This window comes from Myxocyprinus asiaticus, chromosome 37 (assembly GCF_019703515.2).
Source record: "Myxocyprinus asiaticus isolate MX2 ecotype Aquarium Trade chromosome 37, UBuf_Myxa_2, whole genome shotgun sequence".
Classification (NCBI taxonomy): domain Eukaryota; kingdom Metazoa; phylum Chordata; class Actinopteri; order Cypriniformes; family Catostomidae; genus Myxocyprinus; species Myxocyprinus asiaticus.
Window position 1 is genome coordinate 12031655 of NC_059380.1, and position 25226 is coordinate 12056880.

Below are 25226 nucleotides of genomic sequence, written 5' to 3' on the forward strand. Positions count from 1 at the left end.
TAGACCCTTAGCCATGCATATTCACGCTGCAGACTTTAAATACAGAGCATTAAGCACACATATCATAGGCACAGTGGGATTCGGCAAAGAAAAACAAACACATACATGATTTTTATTTTCAGAGCTTTCAGACCTCATCATGTCATCATTGCATTTTACAGAATACAGATAACACAATAAGGTTTGATGAGAGTAAATGAGTGGCAACAGCTGTCCTTGCCACACCAGACTACCAACGTTGCTCATTTAAGCTGTGTCTAAAGAAGAGCCTTTGTAGTTGTTTTGTTTTGCCATTTCAGTGTTGATTTTTGGTATGTGTGTGTGTGTGTGTGTGTGTGTGTGTGTGTGTGTGTGTGTGTGTGTGTGTGTGTGTGTGTGTGCAATCATCCAGAGAGCACACATCCCAGTCAAGTCACCTTGCTGCTCCTCTTGTTATTGCTATTCATGTCAATTACATGAAATTGGGCTTGCATTAACAAAAGCCAGGGCCAGCATCATAAATCTCATTCAACAGAATAAAGCTTCCCACATAAAGACGCCCACACCAAGACGCATATCCTGGGAGAATGGCTAAAATCCAATTTGTTCCAATTATAGTCATCATTGCAGAAAAATGCATTTGTAAATCAATTTGTGCCTTTATAAGAGCAACCGATCAGAGTTGGGAAAAATTCAAGGGCTGGCTCCCTTTCAATTCATGTTTCACATTCAAGTGAAATTTGAATTGATATTGAACTGGAATTTGGAATTTGGAATGACAGAAGGAGGAATTCACTGAATTTCAAAAAGATTTAAAACATTAAACATGCTCAGAGAGATTTTAAAACAATTTCAAAACTTTTAATTCAAGTTTTGTGACAAAATGTAAGTAATTACTAGGGCTGTGTTCAAAAAATTGATACAACAATACATTGTTATGTTCATCTTGCTGATATGTGTATCATTGCAGCTGCGTCCATATCAATATTAAAAAAATTTGAGTGTAGCAGCCTATCATGTCTATCATGCAATGCAAGTTGGCTGTTTCGATAACCTGAGCAATAGACCACCACATTTAAATTAGATGATACTCTTGCTACTGTCTGCAAATCTAATATATTTGTGCATTTTGCCTTTTTGGCTGATCCTAGCAGTTGGGAGTAAGACATGACTCACATGATATCCAAATACAGCAAAACCATGATGAACCTCCATCTAATAGCACATTTGTCAAGATAAAGCCAGTGATATTTGCTTCTTTTACTCTCACCCAGGGTCGGGTATTTTTTGAACAGTGGCAGATATTTTAGCTCATCTTTTCGCTGACCTGTACATTTCGGACCAAATTCAGGTCTTAACAGGGCAAAAGTGACATTTGACAAGAGATGTAGTTGCTTAGACACAAAGATGCGTGCTTGAAGGAACACATTTGATTACATTTTGAGGAACAGACGAAAGAAAAGCAGCCGGTGATCATGTCTGATTCAATTGAGATGTTCAATGGCACTCTGTCGCTTATGAGCGCAGTGCGAGTGCTTCTGACAGAATGTGCATATGAAGAGTTCCCTTTCGTAGGAACTTGAGCTGCGTAATCGCACTGGGACACACCCTGAGTGTCACGTGGTCTGAAGCTCTTGTACAATCGCGCCAGTTTATTGGCTAGTGGCGCTTAAGCGACGCCCCTAGGGCACTATGTCACGGGCTCTATAATACCTTTGGCAAAATCGAGTCAGATTTTCTGTTCTTCAGTGCACGATCTCGTCTGGCCCTTGTTGTACCAACGACTCACATCGAAGCGAGAATCATTATTATTCAACCTTTTGAGTGGCAGCACAAGATGGAATTTAAGATGTGACTCACGTCATTTTATACAGCGCAATTTCAGAGCAATTTTTAATGTGGTTTTCTCCAAATATTACAAGGGTTTGATGGGGACAGTGGCACTGTTCGAGACTCGCAATTTCTCACCACGAGGCGTTATCCCCACTTGTTCCAGTTCCACGGCCTCCAGATTGGAGCTCTGTGTTTGGCTTTGTGTCTGAGAAGATTGGAGTGCGAACGGACATTGGATTCTTCCTCGTGTTTGTTGCCCTCTTCTTTAGCAAAAGTGCGAGTCTCATCGGACATGCTCTGAGGCCTAGATCGGAGGCCATTTTCTGATGAACAAGTGTACGAAAGAGTTACCATGCGCGTCTTGAGCCGTCGCTATTAAAACCGCTGTATAAGAGAATTCGTCATTGAAGGTAAGGAAACAAATTGGCCCCTTTGTCCCTATTGTCTTTTTCTGTGTCATTCTGGGAGAATGCACAAAAATAAGGCAATGGAGCAGCCTCAGGCTTTCTCTCTTTCCCCTCCCCATTCGAAACGTATTGCTCGTGGTGGAGGGGATCATGCAAGGACTGGTGAGCCAGGCCGCAGAACGAGGGAGCTGGAATAAGAGAAATAGTGCTTCGTTCTTTTCAGTCAGCTATTGAATCTATACACGATGGGTTTTGCAATCCAACCAAGTGCATTGCATTAAGGAATACTTTGAGCTAATATCAGCTCCATTTGGAATTTCCTTCGTATTTCCCCTAATTTTATGCTCGCTCTGGGTAACGAGTTGGTCAAAGCAATGCTTTTGTTCGCGAGGGTGCTTCGTGCTATCTGGGTACTATGCGTTGTTCCCCCATTATATGTAGGGACCGGTTTAGTTCTAACCATTTTTCAGTACACCAATTTAGCTCAGTCTCCCCTGTAATTTACCCTGGCAAATAAGCAATGAATATTGTCAGCTTTAGCTTTGCCTCTGCCTCCATGACCAAGGGTCTCAGGGCATGTGTAATATAACTCAATGTACAATAAAAACAGGTCTACACACGAGCGTCTGGGGAGATTTCTGGGGAACGAACATTAACAAAACAAAACTGCAAAAAAAAAAAAAAAAATGCTTCCCGAATTCAGCCTCTGTCTCCATGACCAAGGGTCTCGAGACATGCATAACAGAATTTGATGTTCATCAAGCACAAGTGTACACAAAACTCACAGTGAACATAAGCAACACATGTTGTCCCCCCATAAGAATGATGGGGCCATTGTGGTGAGCCTGCTTGCTTCAATTCCCCTCCATGTTTGCACATTCTTCCCCATGCTATGCTAGGGAGGATGGTTTATCTGCCATCCTTTGCTGTAAATACATTCAGAGTGACTGCTTTTTCTAACTGCCTGATCGGATTCGGCCTATGTCTCCATGACCAAGGGTTTTGAGACATGCATTGTCAGCATCCTACCTCCTGTAGTTTGTCTCCATGCCTCTAGAGGTCCCCTGTGTTCTCCTCTACCTTAGTTCTTTCTCGTGTGGCCTTGTTAGCGTTATCCAGCTCACCTGTGCGTTGGTTCCCCAGTGTATTTAAGTTGTGTTTTTTTCCCTTGGTTCCTCACTCGGTTTTTGAGTCTCTGCCCTGTGTTTCCTGCCTTGTCTCGCTAAAGCCTCTCTAGCTACCCCAAGTAAGATATCCTGAGTTCCTTTCACTGATTGTAATTGTTCACTGGCTTTGTTTTCTCCCCTCGTGGAGTTTTATTTTCTCCTTTGGTTTTGCCCATTGTTTTTTGTTTATGTGGTTTATACCTCGGTCCAAGAAGAACTTTTGTTGATTCATTTTTGCAAGGACTTTTTCTTAATAAATCTACATCTCCTGGAATACTGCCTTAAGTGTTTTATTTGGGTCCAACATTACCACTCCTGTGGCTCAGTGGTAGATCTCTCAACCACCACACCAGCGACCCAGGTTCTAGCCCAGCTCGTGATAGAAAAACCGAGTCACTACGTGGACCCAGAAACACTTACCTCCAAGGACCTGTTGGCAGTGATTGCCCAACACAAGTCATCTTTCCAGTGCCATGAAGCTGTTCTCAGCCATCAGGAGGACCTAATGACCCAACACTCTCAACTCCTGGCTGATGTGATGGGTTCCCTCCACCATCTTTGAACAGCTCCTGGGTGCTTCACCCCTGAGTGGCAACAGGCCTACTTCAGTTGCAGAGCCTTGATTACCACCTCCCAAGCCCTTTGCTGGGGATCCTAGTTCCTGCCAGGGTTTCCTCACCCAATGCTCTCTGAGCTCCAGCCCTCAGGTTTTTCTACAGACCGCTCCAAGATTGATTACATAATTACCCTTCTCTCAGACAAGGCACTCTCCTGGGCTTCTGCGGTATGGCAATCCCAGGATGCCTGTTGTGCGGCCTTTGAAGAAGAGTTCAAACGAGTGTTTGACCATCCAGTCAGTGGTCGGAAAGCTTCCAAGCATCTGCTTACTCTCAATCAAGGCTCCCGCAGATTTCGCCATCGTGTTTCGGACCATTGCAGCAGGAAGTGGATGGAACAATGAGGCATTGATGGTCTGCTTTCAAGGAGGGCTGTCTGAGCCCTTTCAAGTTGAGTTAGCCACCCGAGAACCAGCTGCTGATCTCGAGTCCCTCATTGCGATGGCCATCCGCCTGGACAATTGCCTGAGAGAGCGGAGGGTGGCTCTTCGCAAGGCGTTTTCCAGTGTCTAGTGATGTTCAGAGTGGGATGTGTCCTCCCTGCGAGAACAATTCACAGGCTTTTGGGGCTATGATCGCAGCTTCTGCTGTCATTCCCCTGGGCATGTTGCATGCAAGACCTTTTCAGTGCTGAATGAACTCCACAAAGGGACTTCAACCACTGATGCATGTGTTCTGTCTCTTCAAAGTGATGCGTGGGTGCTATCAAACTCTGTTACCATGGAAACGGACCCGCCATTTGATGTCGGACACTCCGTTGGGATAGGTGTTTTGCCGCAAAGTTGTAATGACAGACACCTCCTCCACGGGTTGGGGCGCTGTATACAAGGGTCGTCCAGCCTACGGGGTTTGAACGAACCAGTGGAAATATTGGCACATAAATTGTCTGGAGATGTTCACAGTGCTGCTGGCGCTAAAGATTTTCCTCCTGGAGATTCAGGGCAGCCATATCCTCATCCAGTCAGATAACAAGATGGTGGTGTCCTACATCAATTGCCAGGGAGGAGAGCATTCTCATGCCATGCTGAGACTGGCATGTCGCATTCTTCTGTGGGCAAGGGACAATGTGCTGTCTCTACCAGTCATGCATGTCCCAGGCCGGTTGAATTTGGGGGCGGATCTCCTGTCCAGACAGGGCTTGATGCCCAGAGAGTGGACATTACATCCTCAGATTATGGAATAAATCTGGAGAAGGTTCGGCATAGCAGAAGTGGTCCTGTTCACTTCGAACAAGACGTCACACTGTCCCCTCTGGTTTTCCTTCTCGCCCCTTGCATCGCTGGGTATCGATGTGTTGGTGCATCAGCGGCCAATAACTCGTCTTTACGCGTTCCCACCGATCAGTCTGCTGCACACATTTCTGCAGAGAGTTCGGGAGGATCGGGCTCGGCTTCTGTTAGTGCCGCTGTTTTGGCCATCTCAAGTATGGTTTTTGACTCTGGTCTCTCTCCTGGAGGAAATGCCTTGGGAGATTCCAGTCAGAACAGACATGTTTTTTTAGGCTCGGGGAAGCATTTGGCACCCCCGGCCAGACTTGTGAAGTTATGGGTATGGCCCCTCAATGGGGCGCTCTTTTGAATAATGGGTTTTCCCCCACTGTGGTTGATACCATTCTGAATGCTAGAGCTCCATCAATTAGGAAGCTTTATATGTTCATGTGGTGAATTTTTGCTTCTTGGTGTACACCATGAGGTGAAAATCCAGTTCACTGCCCTGTCGGTACAGTGATGGAATTTTTTGCAAGAGCGTTTTGGGGCCGGGCTTGCCCTAAAGTCTATGTTGCCACTATAGCAGCTGAGTATGCGCTTATCAATGGAGTCTCTGTCGGTAAACATTCAAGCTTAGACCTTTTCGTCCAGTCCGTGTTCCCTTATGGGATTTATCTGTTGTTTTAGAGGCACTTTTGGGTGCTCCATTTGAGCCCTTGGCAACAGTCACTATAAGTGTCTGACTTTTAAAATGGCCTTGCTAGTAGCATTGGCATCGATTAAAAGGGTTGGTGATTTGCAAGCCCTGTCAATCAGTCACTTATGTATGGATTTTGCGCCAAGGTGTTTAAGACTGGTGTTAAGACCTCATTTGGGCTATTTGACCAAGGTCGTTTCTACATCATTTTCAGGCTTTCTATCCTCCTACATTTGAGTCAGAGGAGCATCAAAGATTGCATATGCTTTGCCCAGTTTAGGCGCTGTGAGTTTATGTTGACTGTACTAGCCAGTGGCGTAAGTCAGAACAGTTGTTAGTGTGCTTTGGTGGCCGCAACAAGGGTGTTTTGGTGTCCAAGCAAAGGCTGTTTTATTGGCTTACTGATGCATTTTCAAGTGCTTATGAAGCATGCGGTTTCCCATCACCTTCGGGTATTCAAGCTCATTCTACGAGGAGCATGGCATCCTCATGGGCTTTGGCTAGTGGTGCATCCTTGGAGGTGGCATGGTGGTCCTCTCCGCATACATTTGTTAGATTTTATAATCTGGATGAGGGTTTGACTCCTGCTTCCCAGGCTCTCTCTGTTGGAACAGAAGTAAACTCATAATTTTCTCTGTATTATTCAGATGCTTTAGCTTGCTTGTGTGCCGCTATATGCTTGCCACACGGGCGTAGACAGTTGGCAGCTACTGTTCGCATGGTGTGAATGTATATTTTTCCCAATGTGATTACGCAGCTCGAGTTCCTACTAAAGGGAACATCTCGGTTACATGAAACATAACCCTGGTTCTCTGAGTGGGAACGAGACACTGCGTAAGCTGGCCATCTCTAGCAGCTGCACAGGCTCGTGACTTCCTGCACAAAATCTGACTTGATGGCACCAAAGCGAGTGCTTTTATGGAGCCCGTTACATAGCTCCCTAGGAGTGTCACTTAAGCGAATAAATTGCCGTGACACTCAGGGCATGTCCCAATGCGATTACGCATAATCTCGTTCCCACTCAGGGAACCAGGGTTATGTTTCATGTAACCGAGATGTTTTCTTTCTTCTCTATGTCAGTGGCCTGCAAATAATTTTGCTCATGTGAGCACTGCAAATGATCTCAGGCCATCTCAGAAGGTGCTCTGTGTTTAAATAACTTTAAATCTAGCAGTTTGCATTTTACCAAAGATCTGCAGTGGAGGCATGGTGGATATCACATACAAGCTACTCTAACTATTTTAAGAAAATGCATATGCCGGCTATTATGTCTTTTCATTTGATCTTAGCACAGCATATTTTGCACTGCCTATAATCTTTCAGTGGATTTATGAATGGTCTAAAATATGAGTTATGTTAAAAGTACTATTTACAGATTCATGTAATGATTATTATACAGTACATCTCTTAATTTGAATACAAGAACACTGTATAGAAATGAGTAGTGTTTGACTTGTGTTAAGACTCAAATTGTTAATATCTAGGCTTTGCATTACCTGGTGCACATTTAAAAAAAAAGGGTTTGATTTTGAGCTATAATATTTTAAACTAGTAAGGCCACAAAAGAGTAAGGGACAATAAAAGTAATTTGCTTTTTGATAGCAGAATTACTTATTTTGCTTTTCTTTTTCTTTATGGACTTTACTGTGTTTTAAATGGCTCAAAATGATTTTAGTATAAACCAGAGCATGTGAGTGAAGTGGAGCGGTGTGACACTCCGTTCAATAACCCGCTCCATGCGTATGTGCTCCGCTCAAATGCTCACAGCCCAAGTAGATGCTCCGCTCAAGCACCGCTCACGCTCACCAGTAAAAAAGCATTTGCTCAAATCCTGCTCCAACATTAAATTTCTCTGTTGTATACTTGGTTCCAAGCAAGTACACAGGGGGTAGCTACAGTGGCCCAAGCAACTGCCCCTTTGCCCACATGGGCTGAGGTGCCCCTCTGGGTGAAATATAAATTATATGCCGACACTTATTAAATTATCAAATGCTTAGTAACATACACATCTGAAATTATGTGATTGTATTGTTGTGTTTTTGTATAAAATCTCGCCGTTTATTTTGGACTAGTTTACAACTGCTGTTAGATGATCGGGTCTACCAGACCTTTGTTATCATTTGTAATCAGTCAAACATTTCTCTGTAAGCACATATGTATTTGAACATCTTCAAATAATGCCTTAAAAATTTTCAGTTCTAAATTACTTTTATTTAATTTATACAAGTCATCAAACATGCCTCTACAAGTGATAAAACATATGTTGGCATGGAAACTCGCATTCGTGTAAAATTGCGCTTTTCAGTTTAAACTGGACCCGAGTGATACAACTGACCCAGAAAACCACAATCTTTTCAACTTTAAAGTTTGTTCGAGTCATTTATGGCAATAATGAAAACATGGACTGGTACCAGGAAAAATATTGCAGGTAAAAGTGAAATTCATAATTGTTTTCCAGTTGTCTCCACGGAATGATTATACAGTCGATTTGATACATTAATAGGTTTCTGATTTAATGCTATCAGACTTTGGGTCTGTAAATTAAAATTAGCAATTTCTCATCCTAATTTTGTGTTCAGTTTTAAAGGGTGTATTAATTTATCCAGAAAAGAGCAGTGAATGTTTTTCTCCTTTTCAGTGTTTTTGCTTTATTAATATTCCCTACAATTTTATATGTACGAATCTGTGGTTATTTATATAATAATTATTATATTAGTAGATACCACGTGCCCCCTTTGTTTTTCCTTGTTATTTGTAAAGCATTATAAAGTTAATCTGGACTTTATATGCATCAAACAATCATGTCTTGTGCATGGACTCTTTATATGTACAGCAAGGTTTAACCATGGATTTAACAAATACAAAATATTTGTCCTGTATAAAGTGAGATTTTGTCCAATATATATATTAGATGAAATCATGTTTAATGATCCTAAAACAAATACAAATTATTTAATTCACAATTTACACGGCCTTCATTAAAGATTTATTTTTTTTCTAATGTACAATCATTAATAGATTTTTTCTCTGCGCATGAATGCAGCAAGCGATGCCGAAAATGTTATCTGCAACCACTAATCTAGAGTCATTTTTTTTTTTTTTTTTACGTTTCACTTATCGTTAAGGTGTGGATTTGGCTTTGGGAAACTGCAGAACTGGGCCTGCATCTAGCTGGCAGCTGCACTGAAATGATTGCAAAACAATAAAATGCATTACTTATCTGTTAATTTATTATCGAATAGTAGTGTAGCCTACTAGCTCACCTTTTGCTGCACTACCATGTTCGCGTAGCACATCCTCGTGCTCTCTGGCAATGTAACACATACGATTCCAAAAGGAATATTTGCTCATTCTCACGGTCTCTCTACACTCCCTTTTGATTTCCTCATTCTTAACTCTGATTTATACTTTGCATTTATTTAGGCTATAAGGTTTGCAACTTCACTAAAACAATGTTAGAGCTCCATAACCTCAGGCCTATTGCTTATTTCGCAGGTTCCTAAACCAGCATATCACGAAACGCATTCTGGCCTGAGTGGCCTGAGTGAGCGGAGCGGAATCTTCAAAAAGGCGCTCTCCGCTCAGGTGGAATGCTCAACGCTCCGCTCACATGCTCTGGTATAAACAGATGTTTACTAGAAACAACTGTTATATTAAATTTTGCTCATGAGAAATTCTGCTTAAAATTAACTAGTAACACAATACGTATTTTATTGTGGCCTCTGTAGCATGATGTGTATCGTATATTGACGTTGTAGGTGATACCAAACCCTAATGATTACATAATTCATTTTGACTAATTATTGCTTATTCTTCGATGTCCCTGATGTGTAGAATCATTTTTTTTAACTGATTAGTTTTCTCTAAACTAAGATTAATATTGTAAAAACAGTTAATACTACTAAAAATGTATTTTGCCATACACCACCACAAAATCCCTATTATTAATAAAAAATAATAAAAATAAAAATACTGTCATAAAATGACAGTTAATTTATTAAACATAATGATTAAATACAAATTGTATAATTAAATACTAATTTCTATAGTTGGCATCTCAAACACTGATTTTGGGGGGGGGGAGGGAATTATATTAAAAAAAACTACACTTAAGAGTTATGTTGAGTAAATGAATTTCAGTCATGAAAACTTTAAAGATTTAGAATTTTAATGTTGGTATGACATATTGATATTGGTCTTGGTGGACTAGGTCTGCTAGGCTGCTGCTACTGCTGCAGAGCAATACAGAGAATTGCTACTGCTAGAACATAAACATATTGAGTAAGCATGTGAACATGCTGCTGGTACTGCACAATTAGAAAAACACAAGAAATGCTGCATCAGGAATGTATGAAATGCTGCAGCACAATTAGACATAAATACAATTCAAATGTAGATCTGTTACACCTGCAGTGTCTGCTATCTCTCCAGAATGCCGCCAGAGGTTTCCATCTCTGGAATTCTAGCTTTCCCTTCACAAACTACATTTCCCATAATTCCCTGCTCAGACTGATTACTCACTCACCTGTTTCATATTATCCCAGACTATTTAAGTTCTCTGTTTACCTGCATTCAGTGCAAAGTCTTGTTCTGCAATTCTGAGCATTATTACCATTGCTGGTCTTCCTGTGTTTTTGACCCCTGCCTGCTTATCATATTTCCCTGCCTGCTTATCATATTTCCCTGCCTGCTTGTGAGTTTTTGGACCTTTTTCCTGTTTACTGGATTACCCCTCTGTCTCTCGGATTTACTTTGGTTTGCATTTCTTGGACTATCTCCTGTGTACCGGACCCTTGCCTGTTTTGTCATTTACCCTTTTATTTGCTACTTTGTTGTACTGTTCTTACATTTATTAAACTGCACATGGATCTTAACACAACTGCCCCAGTGTCTTCGCTAAAGAAGACTTCGCCCAACTTAGATCCAGCAGCCTTCCAACAGTTACATGAGCTTGTTGCAGCACAAGCAGAAATGCTTCCCAGTCACCATCAACAGCTGTGCAAGCTCACCTATCATGGAAGAACTCTTTAAATTTGTGCAGCCAAAACCGCAGGTATCTCCGATGACAGTTTCTTCAAGCAACTCAACCAGCAGCACAATGCACTCTACAGCTGCTGTTAATCCTTGACTCTCACTTCCTGAGAAGTTTGACGGATCACCCAGTAAGTGTCGAGGATTTCTCAAATGTATCTCAATGATGAAGCTCGTGTTTCCTTTATCGTATCACTGCTGTCAGGAAAAGCACTAGACTGGGCTACTGCAGTATGGAGTCGTGAGAACATTATAAAACGCTCCGTCTCATTTCATAGCTCGTTTACGGGAGGTTTTTGAACACTCTGAGGGTGGTAAGGACCCGGGAGATCTTCTATTATGTTTAAAGCAAGGGAAGATGTCTTCTGCTGAATTCTTATCCTTTTGCATGCTAGCAGCACAAACAGTGTGGGTGGAGGACACTTTGAAACTACTGTTCCATCAGGGGTTAAATCCTGATCTTCAAGCTGAACTAGCATATTGTGATGAGGGGAGATCTCTTGATGAATTCAAATTAGCCATTCATCTGGATAATTTGATTAAAGCCCATCATCCAGACAATTCTCTACACACACTTCACTCTGAAATTGCTGCAACCAGTTATCATGAGCCCATGCAAGTGGGTCTTCTCTCTCTACCGATGTCAGCAACCATGAACTTTTGGCCATGAAAGTGGCTTTCGAGGAGTGGAGGCATTGGTTAGAGGGAGCTCGTCATCCTTTCTTGGTTATCACGGATCATCGCAACCTGGAATACATTCAGTCTGCTAAACGACTAAATCCCCGTCGAGCTTGATGGTTTCTGTTTTTCTCCGGATTTGATTTCACCATTACCTTTCAACCCGGCTCCAAGAACACCAAAGCAGATTCCCTGTTGCGCATTTATGGGTCTACTAACTGCAACAACCCCGTGACTCCGATAATCCCACCAACCCTCATTGTCATTCCCGTACATTGGGACATTATGGCTGAAATCACCCAAGCTCAGAATCAAGAACCCATTCCCACTGACTGCCCTCCTGATAAGTTCTTTGTTCCTTGATCCTTGCACAGAGTTCTTCGGTGGGTTCATGACTTGGCCTATTCCAGGCATCCAGGTGCACAAGCTACTTGCAGGTTAGTGCAAAACCGGTTTTGGTGGGAGAACCTAGCAACAGAGGTCACTGACTATGTATAAAAAAAAAAAAAAAAAAAAAAAAAAAAAGAATTGCGACGTTTATGCCTCCTCTATATCTGTTTGACAGCTTGTGTCTGGTCTCCTTCAGCCCCTGCCTGCCCCTCGTCGTCCTTGGTCTCATATTGCAGTGGATTTTGTCATGGATTTCCCTATGCCCAAGCTCCCCTCGTCTATGGAATGCGCTGAGAACCTGTTCCAGTATGTCTTCCACTTCTATGGCCTACCAGAAGACATTGTCTCTGACCGTGGTCCTCAATTCACCTCCCAAGTCTGGTCTGCCTTCAAATTGCTTAACGTCAACGTGAGTCTAACCTAATCTAATGGACAAGCTGAATGCCTTAATCAAGACCTAGGTAAATTCCTCTGAGCATACTGTCAAATGAATCAGCACGACTGGAGCCGCTTCCTTCCCTGGGCCGAATATGCTCAAAATTCCCTGTTCAAACCAGCCACCGGAGCCACTCCTTTTCAAGTGCATCCTAGATTTTCAACCTCCACTCTCTTCTTGGTCTGGAGAACTGTCCGCTGTACCTGCAGTCGACAACTGGATGCAGCACAGTGAGGCTATCTGGGATCAAGCACACGTCCACTTACAACATACTATTCGCAGACAGAGGAAGCAGGCCAATCTCCATCGGCGGCCTGGCCCCAACTACGCTCCAGGGCGGTGGGTTTTGCTGTCAACCCGAGATCTTCGTTTTCAGCTCCCGTGTAAGAAATTAAGTCCCAGGTATGTTGGTCCTTTCAAAATCATTAATCAAATCAATCCTGTATCCTTCAAGCTACAACTCCCTGCTAATTACCGTGTTTCCCCCACCTTTCATGTCTCCTTGCTCAAACCTGCAGCGCCTCCAAGAGAGGCTAGCTAGCCTTGGCCTGCTTGGCAGAATGGCATAACACTAACTAAATCTCTGTTTGTCTGCACCTGCTTGGCGAAATGAGTCAGGCCACTTGCCATTTAAGCCAATGTGTATCTGGACCAGGAAAGCCCAGAGATTAATTAGTGACTCAAGGCCTTTTCACACTAAAGGTGATGTAATTATGACCCTTTCACATAGAAAGCCATGCAAATGATTGCCGTCAGCACATTCATGCCTTTTACAAGAGGTGGTACTAATTGACTAGCAATTTTACCCTGGTATGGTCTGTGGCTCGACGCAGTTTTCAGCTTGTCAGCTCTTCGCTGATTAAGAAAGAGAAGAAAAACAACTTGACAAGCAGATTGAAAAAAGAAATCAGATATTTCTCTAAACTGCAGCAGTGATGAGTTTGTTGTTGAATGAAAAAGAAAACATTCGAGACACTTCACAAACTATTTTAGTTCACCTCCTGGGCAAGTTGACTGGCAGTATTATCATGTATATACAGTCTACATTGGGGATGATTAGAAAGTATCAAGTGTAAAAAAATAATACTAATGGATAAAGCATGTTCTCATTTGGAACAAGTGTGATTACATGCCACTGTCACACATACTGTTTTTATTGTGTTAAGTACATTTGTTTAAAATCACTGCGTAATGCACACACATGACTATGACAATGACTATTAAAACAAATGTCAATTGGAACAATACTTAGAATATCTTATTGCATGTATATCTACTTTTGTTATACATCTTCTCAAAACCCTTCATGTTACTGATTAAATGTGACAAAATTAAAATGCTCCAAGAGTCGATATAATGCAAGCAATAAAACACAGATCTCACCCAATAAATCACATCTTCAATCTGACCCATTATTATATACTTTAATACTGCAAACCACAGCACAGATGTTTAAGAATATTACCAATAGCACAGCAATAACGATTTTGTGGAGACATCACCACGCTTTTGGTATACAAAGGCGTTTTGATACAAAGGCATTTGTAAAGAGTGTACTACAAGTCAGTTACTAATATTTGGAAAAGAAAAACACTTAAACACATCCACATGATGCACATACATAGTCCAAAGCACTATGAAGTCGCACATATCCAGTATCAATCTGCACTGAGGTACACATCGCTGGAAACCAGCCGCGGCCTGTGCGTTTTAAGTCTAGGCCTTCAGTGCGATTCATGCTATTAAGAAAACACAGTTTCACAATGAATAAGACACTGTAGGCATTCATTACGTGGCAGTCAACTAATACCAATTGACATTTTAAAAACGTGTCCACACACGAAAGTCAGAACCGAGGTCTAATACCAAGAAAAAGCTCTCTAATAATATTTGAGATTTAAATTTTGCTTGCAATACATTTTGTTTCATCAGGGTACACGGTTACTTTTCAAAACTTGATCCAACACTGAATGCTCAAGCAGCCTGATTTACACTTGGAAAACTCCTGATGTTGCTCTAACAATGCAAAAAGCACTTACCAATTTGCTTGAAGTGAAAATCAGTCCTCCTTTCCTGTTTAATTACTCAATCGCAAGATCATGCAGAACATCTCTGGTTTTTAAATCCATAAGGATTTCTTTCTCAATGGTGATATGGCAGTGACAGCCGACTCGTCAGCAAGATCTCTCGCGCTTTGCTTTCAAATTACATACATCACTTAAAGCGTGATTGTGTCACTCAAGGCCAGCTAGAAGGCCTGGACTGGGACATATCCTAAAGACTACACCCACCAAGAACAAATAAATCAATCTGACTGGCTGATGAATCTGACAATCTGACTTTATATGCCTATTCACTGTAGTGTTGAGGGATTCTGCAGAAATTCTGAAGGCCTGACAGGGTGGAGCTCAGACTCACGCGCTGCTTCAGCTAAGGAGCGTGGCTTCGGGCATGCGATTTGAGAAACAGTTGTCACACTTTGCTTGTAAGCATCGATGGATAAACTTTTTTTTACTATTCGTTTTTTCTATTCGAATTAGGAGTGGAAAGCGATTACAAATACAAAAAGGTCAATGAGAATGAAAGGATGAAAAAATATTTATTTATTAGGCATGTTACTCCAGCAGAGAAGGCTTTGCTGGCCCTGAGAAATCGCCACTGCCGGAAACGCATCAAAATGGTCAAAGATGTCCATCTAGGGCATGTTTACATACACCAACAATTAAAAATAGCACAGATGGCTGAAAGAACAGTTTGTTGAGCAGTTTATGCACCAAACAACAAGAGGCAGAGCAGTAGGCCTACAATATGTCCTGCTCTCTCACTCTCTCTTCACGAACTGAGCCCCCAGTGGGCGAGGCCAAGGATGTAATGATGTAAAGTAGGCATTGATGTTGTAGCTGTTGAGCCGGTCATGAATTAATGAGTACCCTTTGTGACATCACTAATACACGGATGTAGAGAACGAGGTTTTTTGGGAGCTTGGTTTCAAAAAAATGCTTTTATTGCACTGGGGATTAAGTTTTGAGTTCTGAAATTTACAGCATGTTTTTATATTAGAAAGACCTCTGTGTCAAAATATCATGGAATATTTGATTCCTCATGACATGACCCCTTTAATGTCAGTGGGGAAAACAGCTTTCTGTGCTTTAGCGCCCCCAGTTGCACTGGTTTTGGAACTGCAGCAGCTCCTGACACATGATCTAAAGCTTATATTTTATTAGTCAGCATATCATTGCCTGAAAAAAAAAATAAATAAAATTCACACTTACCGTTAAAAAAAAAAAAAAAAAAGCTTCACATTTTGGCTTGCAAATGTTCGCTCCAGGTGTGAATGGTTCATTAGGAATCTGTTCTTTTGATTCAAAATGTTAATGTGAAAATTCACGTTTGGTGTGCAAATGCCTTCAGCCTATGTATGGATTTATTTAAACTAATGACCTAAGATAGGATGTGCGTCAGTGCCTGATTTGGCAATGACTTACCTTGACAAAGATGCACTTCTATGTGTCTGTTACAGTACGTGTTTTGCACGTATTTGTGTTCATGTTTTGTAGTGTTTGTGTTTTCTCCACTAGTCTGTAGGTGGCATTGCAAGAAGGGGATTCCCCGTTCCTGGAAAGGCTAAATGTCATCATTGGGGATTTCTAATAAAAGCCTCAATGGCATTAATGGCGGATCTCTCTTAGTGCTGCCTTTGACACCATGATCATGACATTCTCTTGGATTGGCTTGAGAATTATGTTGGCATTTGTGGACAGGCATTAGCTTGGTTTAGGTCCTATCTCTCTGACCGCTACAACATTGTCTGGGTAAATAAGTAACTGTCAGATTAAATTAAAGTTAAGTATGGAGTGCCACAGGGATCAGTTTTAGGTCCTCTGCTTTTCTCCTTATACTGTATATGTTTCCCCTGGGAGACATTATCAGGAACCATGGAATACATTTTCACTGTTATGCCAACGATACCCAACTTTATATTTCTTCGAAACCCAATGAAATTTCACAATTTTCCAAATTAACAAAGTGTATAAATGATATCAAAGATTGGATGGCTAGAAATTTCCTTCTACTCAATTCTGATAAAACAGAGGTGCTAATTATTGGAATGAAAAACTCAAAATAAGCAACTAAAATATAATCTGACTCTTGATGGATGTACTGTAACGTCAATTTCTACAGCAAAAAATGTAGGTGTTATATTTGATATTGATCTAACCTTTGAAAAACAAATTTCCAATATTTGTAGATCTGCATTCTTCCACCTTAGAAATATTGCTAAGTTCCGACACATGCTATCTGTGTCTGATGCCGAAAAACTAATTCATACATTCATGACCTCAAGACTAGATTATTGTAAAGCATTACTAGGTGGATGTCCTGCAGGTTTAATAAATAAACTTCAGTTGGTTAAAAATGCAGCAGTTAGAGTGCTAACTAGAACCAAGAAATATGATCATATCAGCCCCATTTTATCGGTGTTACATTGGCTAACTGTTAAGTTTCATATACATTTTAAAATTCTGTTAATTACTTACAAAGCTTTGAATGGTCTAACTCCAAAGCACTTAAGTGACCTTCTATCAGGTTACCAGAGCCTGCCAGATGCTCAGGATGGAGTTAATTACCTGACATGAGCTGCCAGCCGGACTGCGACGCTCCTCACTGAATAATACCTGTATCATCTTGGTCAAAGGAGGGACAACACTCTCTTAAAAATGAAGTACATAAAAAATGAATTAACTGGCAACAAAAGCCTTCATCAGCCAGAATCAAAGGGCAATGCATCTACGTGTATTTCCTCAGTTCATTCGGGATGACTTCAAGGACTTTAACACTAAAACTTGTAGTTCATACAAAATCATTTTGTTTAACCACTGACCCACAACACCTACTTAGTTTTCTAATTTAAACCACAAATAATTCTAAACATAAATAACTAATATTGGCATTATATTCATTCATTTTCTGTTATAGCTTAATTTTATGTACAGCTGCTTTGAAACTATGTCTGTTGTGAAAAGCGCTATACATATACATTTGACTTGACTTGATATATACACATCCTCCATGTGCTTAAAAGCCAGGCACCAAATTTTTTAAGATTTTCTTAGCAGTGATATTCTGCTTTGTTTTCAGGTATTACCAAATGTACCCATCGAGTAAAACAGATGTATTGGAATCTCAGACATAAACCATTTTAACTCATTAAAATTAAAATTTGAAAACATAAAATTTTAATTGAAAAAGAAATTATTGTGACAAGTTAAATTGATGGAAACATAAATGTTGTTATAACATAATAATAAATTATTTTAAGTGTTCCGTGGGGTGGTTGGATTTAAAGATAAACCAAAGGTAGATAAACTAACTGATTAACTAGCTTCTAACAACATGTCATGTGTAAATATATTAGGTAAGAAGCTTGATAAATGACAAATGGAACATAAGTTTGTCATGGTTTGGAAAACCACAAACTCAGCAGGCAAGGCACTGAGAAGGCAACTTAAAAAAAAAAAAAAAAAAAAAAAAACTCTGTTCATTGTTTTGATTTGTTCTTTAATAAACCACTTAGGTCTCTTTGATGTTTACTGTAACTTAATATCTACACTGAAACATATATAAACCCCCCAGGGAAAAGAATTGAGCTCATAAGCACCAGAGACCCAAGAATTTCAAAAGTGCCATTTTGAGGGAGATTCAGAGCCCAGAATGAATCATAGGTCCTTGTTTGTCAATTATAGACTGATCTGTGTTGCAGCAATTTCTATCTCTGTTTTAATTGCCTGTCACTCACTTGCCATCCACAGCCGGTATCCTGAAATGCCCTCAGGAAATAGTCGATAGATTGGATTAAACTCCTACTTCCCGGGAGACAACCAATGAACTGATGTTGAATGCTGTTAAACACACTGACACACGCACACACAGCCAACACACAGCTGTTTAACACAGACTCTGCCTATCAACAAGATTAAATTTAAAAGAAGGAAGGAACTAGAAAGTCCAGTGGAAAAACAGAAATAATGATCTGCTGTGAAAAATAAAAGATGTAACCACCCTGCATAAATTAGTAGTGAGAATGATAGAGAGATTAAGCTAAAGAAAGTATCAAATCTGCCAACATTTGCAACCACAGGGCTGTGGTGCAGTTTGTTTTGATTTTAAGACCTGGCTGGTGTGACCGATGTTGCCACGGTTACTAGGTTGTTACCATCCCCACATAGAAAGTAGGATTCATAAGGCTAATTGAAAGATAATTAAGATGGCACATGGTCAAATGGGCCTGCTTGGCTCAAATGTAAATGCCTTATGAATAGCAGACTCCTACACTGGCACCTACTCCGGATCCAGTGCTTTTGTGTTCTCACTGGCCACAAATCTCATAATTGTCCAAATTCTGCAAAAGCCTTGCATGAAGGTGTTTCTTGTTCTTAGCTGAACTTTAGTAGAGCTAAAGTGAATATGACCCTTTTTACTGAATTTGATGCACATGTTATTATTTTCTTGTTTTGATGGATGGATGGATGGATGGATTGATTGGTAGGTAGGTAGGTAGGTTGGTTGGTTAATTGTTAGGTAAGTAGTCGGTCAGTTGATTGATTGATTTTAGCTTTCAAAACGTTTTTTGAATTTTAAGGCCAGGATTTGTCGATTTTAGCTTTCAAAACGTTTTTGAATTTTTAGGCCAGGCTTTGTCATGCTAACATCAAAGTTTTTCTAGTTGAAGCAAAAAGGAAAGCTAAAATAACATTTGCTATGGTCTCCCTTTTTACCTCTTATTTTATTGGCTGTGCCAATTATGCTGCTATTGTTTACTACAGGCATTCCAAACCCAGAAATGTGAAATGGACAAATGGTCCATTTAGTCCCCCAAAACAAGAAAATGTATGAGTTATATTTTCAGTGTGCAATGCAGCAGTTGTTCTTGCATGTGAACTGAAGTTAATGAGTGCTTTTCTTTCAAGTGTGTAGGTAAATGTGGCTTATTCATTGGGCTACACATTAAGAGTATGTGGGATAGCATGCTAAACCATAAGCTCTGAACAATTAACTTGTAGTACATTTTAGCTATATACACAGATAAGACTATGATTACCCTTTAGAAATGTGACTGTTAAGCGCCCCTCTCTTTTTCCCTTTAGTTCTTTCTCTCTTTTTCTTTTGTTCTGGAACCCACTCATTGCCTGTTCTTCCATCTGTAGCCACTACTGTGCTCCTATTTTCTATTCATTCATTCTACATCATTTCTTGCTTTGAGTCACTAATTTGCCACTTTTTCTATTGTCTTCGTAAATATAGGGTTTCCACACCTTTTGACAAATTAATTTCTATGACTTCTCCATTACTTTTCCAGTCGTTCGTAGCTACTGAATAAGGACTTTTAAAAATTATTTTTACACTCATAAAGTGCAATATTTTGAAGCTGAGTATAACTAGAGATATTTATATGAATATAGAACTTTTCATGACTTTCCCAGGCATGGAAATTACAATTCCCTAATATTTTACATGATTGCGTGTAAGCTGTTAATATAGATTTTTCACAAAATCGTACATTACATGGAGCCTATACTGAATCTGACATCATCTTGTCATTCTGTCATTCTTGCCATAAAGTGATTAACTGTGTGGACAGGGCTTAATTTCTGTATTTGGCAGGATTTTCAAGGAAGCTATATCAAAGTGGGTGGCCCTCTGATTTGTGTTTGAAACGTGCACAATTCTGCAGCTGGCCTAATAAATGCTCTTCTAACTGAAGGAGGATTTAAAAACTCACACATCCTCAGCTAAGGTCTTTTCACTCTCCTTCAGCCTGCTACAAGAAGACAGGTGTTTTTCTGGTTCCAACAGATGCTGTCTACACCAGTTTCTACACAAGTGATTTGAAAAAACACACAAATACTCTTTCTTTCAGGCCAACTCTTGCAGGGTGCTTTGGGATTAGTCCTTTTCATCCAAAACAAGAAATCCATTTTAATGACAAAAATCCATTTACACATCCAAAACCAGACTCAGATAATCAGACGTTGTTTTTATGCCCTAAATGAGCTCAATGCAACAAAGCCACAAGTAACAATCTCTGACAGTTGAAGTCAGAAGTTTACATACACCTTAGCCATATGCATTTAAACTCAGTTTTTCACAATTCCTGAGAAACTAATCTAATCTTAGAAAATCTTCCCTGTCTTAGGTCAGTTAGGATCATTATTTTAAGAATGTGAAATGTCAGAATAATAGTAGAGAGAATTATTTATTTCAGCTTTTATTTCTTTCATCACATTCCCAGTGGGTCAGAAGTTTACATACACTTTGTTAGTATTTGGTAGCATTGCCTTTAAATTGTTTAACTTGGGTCAAACATTTTGGGTAGCCTTCCACAAGCTTCTCACGATAAGTTGCTGGAATTTTGGCCCATTCCTCCAGACAGAACTGGTATAACTGAGTCAGGTTTATAGGCCTCCTTGCTTGCACACGCTTTTTCAGTTCTGCCCACAAATTATCTATTGGATTGATGTCAGGACTTTTTTGTCCTTAAGCCATTTTGCCACAACTTTGGAGGTATGCTTGGGGTCATTGTCCATTTAGAAGATGCATTTGTGACCAAGCTTTAACTTCCTGGCAAATGTCTTGAGATGTTGCATCAATATGTCAACATAATTTTCCTTGCTCATGATGCCATCTATTTTGTGAAGTGCACCAGTCCCTCTTGCAAAAGCACCCCCAAAACATGATGCCCATGCTTCACTGTTCGAATGGTGTTCTTCAGTTTTCAAGCCTTACCCTTTTTTCCTCCAAACATAACGATGGTCATTATGGCCAAACAGTTCGATTTTGTTTCATCAGACCAGAGGACATTTCTCCAAAAAGTAAGATCTTTGTCCCCATGTGCACTGGCAAACTGTAGTCTGGCTTTTTTATGGCGGTTTTGGAGCAGTGGCTTCGTCCTTGCTGAGCAGCCTTTCAGGTTATGTCGATATAGGACTCGTTTTATTGTGGATATAGATACTTGTCTACCTGTTTCCTCCAGAACCTTCACATGGTCCTTTGCTGTTGTTCTGGGATTTATTTGCACTTTTCGCACCAAAATATGTTAATCTCTTGGAGGCAGAATACGTCTCCTTCCTGAGCGGTATGATGGCTGCGTGGTCCCATAGTGTTTATACTTGCATACTATTGTTTGTACAGATGAATGTGGTACCTCCAAGCATTTGGAAATTGCTCCTAAGGATGAACCAGACTTGTGGGTTTTGGCTGAATCTTTTGATTTTCCCATGATGTCAAACAAAAAGGCACTGAGTTTGAAGGTAGGCCTTATAATACATCCACAGGTACACCTCCAATTCAGTACACCTCCTATCAGAAGCTAACTGGCTAATTGTCTAAAAGCTTGACATCATTTACTGGAATTTTCCAAGCTGCTTAAAGGCGCAGTTAACTTAGTGTATGTAAGCTTCTGACCCACTGGAACTGTGATAGTCAATTAAAGTGACACAATCTATCTGTAAACAATTGTTGGAAAAATTACTTTTGTCATTGTCACGAGTAGTTGCTGAGATGACACAGGAGACGTAGGATCTATTTGCAGGCTTTAATAAAAATGATGACAGTGAAACAACAAACAGGAACTCAAAACAACAACAAACATGAAATGACAAATGAATGCAAAAACTAGAGGGTATACAGTATATACAAACAAGAACTAATGAGGGAATGGAAAAAAGGTAAGAACAATAAGGAACAGATGGCAGAGATGAGGGCAGTGCATACTGGGTAACGTAGTCCGGGGGAAACACTTCAAAATAAGAGTCCTAGGAAACATGAGGGAGACAGACTGGTGACAGTCATGCACAAAGTAGATGTCCTAAACAACTTGCCAAAACTATAGTTTGATAATATAAAATCTGTGTGGTTAAAAAATGAGTTTTAATGACTTCAACCTAAGTGTATGTAACTTCTAACTTCAACTGTAAGTGTGTGCTAACAGTGGAGCGACTTGCCTAAATGTCCACTGCTTACCTGACAAGCATTGTACAGCAGCTGGTGCTCGAACTTCTTAATGCCAAGAATCTGTTGAAACATCTCGTAGAGCTGGTCCTTGCTGAGAATGAGTTCAGAAGCAGCACTGGCTGTCATGCGCTGCTGGTGCTTGCATAGGTCTTCCTCGCCCCTGAGGATTGTGTCAAACTTGGCCATCCACGAGCTGAGGACCGTCTCCTTACTCAGGCCATCGATCTCAGGTAGGCTGCGGACACGCTTCTCGATGTGTTTCTTGAAGACCTCACGGGAGTCATTGGCTGAGCAACCACCGCTCTGGACCATGCGGCACACACGGTCACTTTTGAGGAACACCTGTGATCAACCAGAAATCTAATGTTACAATAACTTGTCAAATCTTTCACTTACTGTAGCATTATATTAATACAGTATATTAAATATCTTAATACATTTATTTATAAACAGTTGTGTTAAAGTTTGAGACCGCACTGAAAATGAGGGTTTAATGTCCAATTTTAGAACTTAGTTGCCATGGCAATGTAATGCCGTAAACCCTTAAACCCTAAAATTAAAGTAAAAAATGATGATTTACAGCTCAAATAATACACAAGTTTTAACAGAAGAATTAAGGTAAGTGCTTTTATAAAATTATAAGCTTCACATTTTTGCCTTTAAAGCCTCCAGAAATCAGCCCCATTCACTTCCATTGTAAGTGCCTCACCGTAACCTTGATTTTTGCATTTTGTTTTTAAAGAAAAGGAGGGACGAGTCGAAATTCATTTTTGTGGTATTCAACACAGAAATGCTGTTGAATGAGTTTAACTTATATTGAACATAAAATATTCCTTTAAATCCTTTGTACAAAAGGTCAGATGTCCTTGCTTCAATTGAAGCATACAAGATGCTCTTTGGAGCTTTCTCAAACCATGCTGGGAAAACATGGATCATCAGGTTTTGCATCAGAAGTCCATACCAGCTTGAGTATGTGCTGTCATTAAAGCAAAAGAGAACATACAAAATATTAAGGAATGTAATTCAATTAAGCTTTTTTTTTGTTTGTTTGTTTGTTTGTTTGTTTGTTTTCAAAATTGTTTTGCTGATGATATTATTTGTAATTAAAATTTATATTACATTTTTAAAATGCAAAATAGAGGCTTTTTAGTGATCTCAGGATTTTGTGGCCCAATGCATTTTTTATTTTATTTTAGGTTTTGTTGACATCAAATTAATACAAAACACTTCCCTTGTAATGATAGCATCAGATTATAGATTTCAGGATGCAAGGTGCATTTTGTAGTATAAGGTTTATTAAACCAAGCAGATTGCCAAGTGTAAATAGACCCAGTGATGCTCAGGGCAACAGAGGCCAATGCGAGTACCTCTAGTCTAGGCTATTTCTCTCTTTTCCCAAGAAAGCAGTTTTTCTGGTTTCAGAAGAATTGGCTTCAGGTCAGCATGACCTCGTTAAATGGTTATTGAGGCACTTGAAAAGTACTTTGTTCTAAATGGAAATATTTCCCCTGTGTCATATAGACAGAGTATGTCAAATCCTGATTCATAACTCAGACAAAATTGGTGGGAATTCATCTGGCAGTCCAGCTTGCCAATAACTTGCGAACAATCAGCAAAAGGGTTTAAGGTTTAATATTCATTTTATATCATATTCATATTGATAATATAAACTAAATAAATAAAAAACATTCCTGGATAAGCAGGGGAGATGAGTTAACAGAGAGGGAACATCCAGCACAAATTCAATAAGTGTATCAGGGTTTAATTGAATTGAAAAAGCCGGCTTTGGCTGTGACTGAATACAAAGGCATTTGGCTCATTAGTTTCACCTCATTAAATTACCCAATATCCCAGCCTTCCCTTTGATTTATTCCCTATTCACCTTTTCTAGGTCATAAAAGATAATATCTCACCTTAACTATCATTAAAGGCCATTATGTGTCACTTTGTGATTATTTATTTTTCACAAAGGCACAGTCTTAGTATCTTACTTATTATTAGGCAAAATACATATTCTCTTCATCTCACATTGAAGTATCTTTTGATTTATAAATGTGTACAATTATTTAACTGTTGTTTTTTAAAATATTGTGTGCCCCTGTTTACCTACTGTATGTGTTTAGCATATACATAGACATGGATTACTCTGCTCATCAAATCAACACAAGGTAGACAGCTTAACAAATTCCAAACAATCCCATTTAAACTGCATTATGTTAATGGTAGGAACAGAGGGTGTGACTGGTTGTCCTCAAAAGTAAGCTACCTTACTAAGCATTTCAGCACCACCATTGGTCCAGAGTACTTTTAAATGCATAAATGCTTAAAATAATAGTTCACCCAAAATGCTTAATGTAATAGTTCACATTTACTCACCCCAATGCCATCCCAGATGTGTGTGACTTTCTTTATTCTGCAGAACACAAATGAAGATTTTTAGAATAATATCTCAGTTCTGTAGGTCCACAAAATGCAAGAGAATGATGATCAAAATTTAGAAGCACAAAAAAGCACATAAAGGCAGCATTAAAGTAATCCATAAGACTCCAGTGGTTTAATCCATGTCTTCTGAAGCAATGTGATAGGTGTGGGTGGGAAACGGATCAATATTTAAGTACTTTTTTAACCACAAATATCCATCACTTTCACTTCCACTTCCACATTCTTCTTCCTTTTTTTTTTTTTTTTTTTGGCCGATTCACATTCTTTGTGCATACCGCCACCTACTAGGTGGGGCTAGTAAAAGGTGGAGATTTGGAGTAAAAATTGACTT

At 39.9% G+C, this 25226-nt stretch overlaps 1 protein-coding gene across 19 annotated transcripts in view; it reads right to left on the reverse strand.

The window, feature by feature from the left end:
- LOC127427958 (calcium-dependent secretion activator 1) overlaps positions 1 to 25226 on the reverse strand; it is a 167003-nt gene that overhangs the window by 118295 nt on the left and 23482 nt on the right. For all 19 annotated transcript variants that reach the window (XM_051675951.1, XM_051675941.1, XM_051675938.1 and 16 more), the window contains exon 4: positions 22463 to 22795. In XM_051675951.1, coding sequence (XP_051531911.1) covers positions 22463 to 22795 — 333 coding nt within the window. The remainder of the gene's footprint in view (positions 1 to 22462; positions 22796 to 25226) is intronic.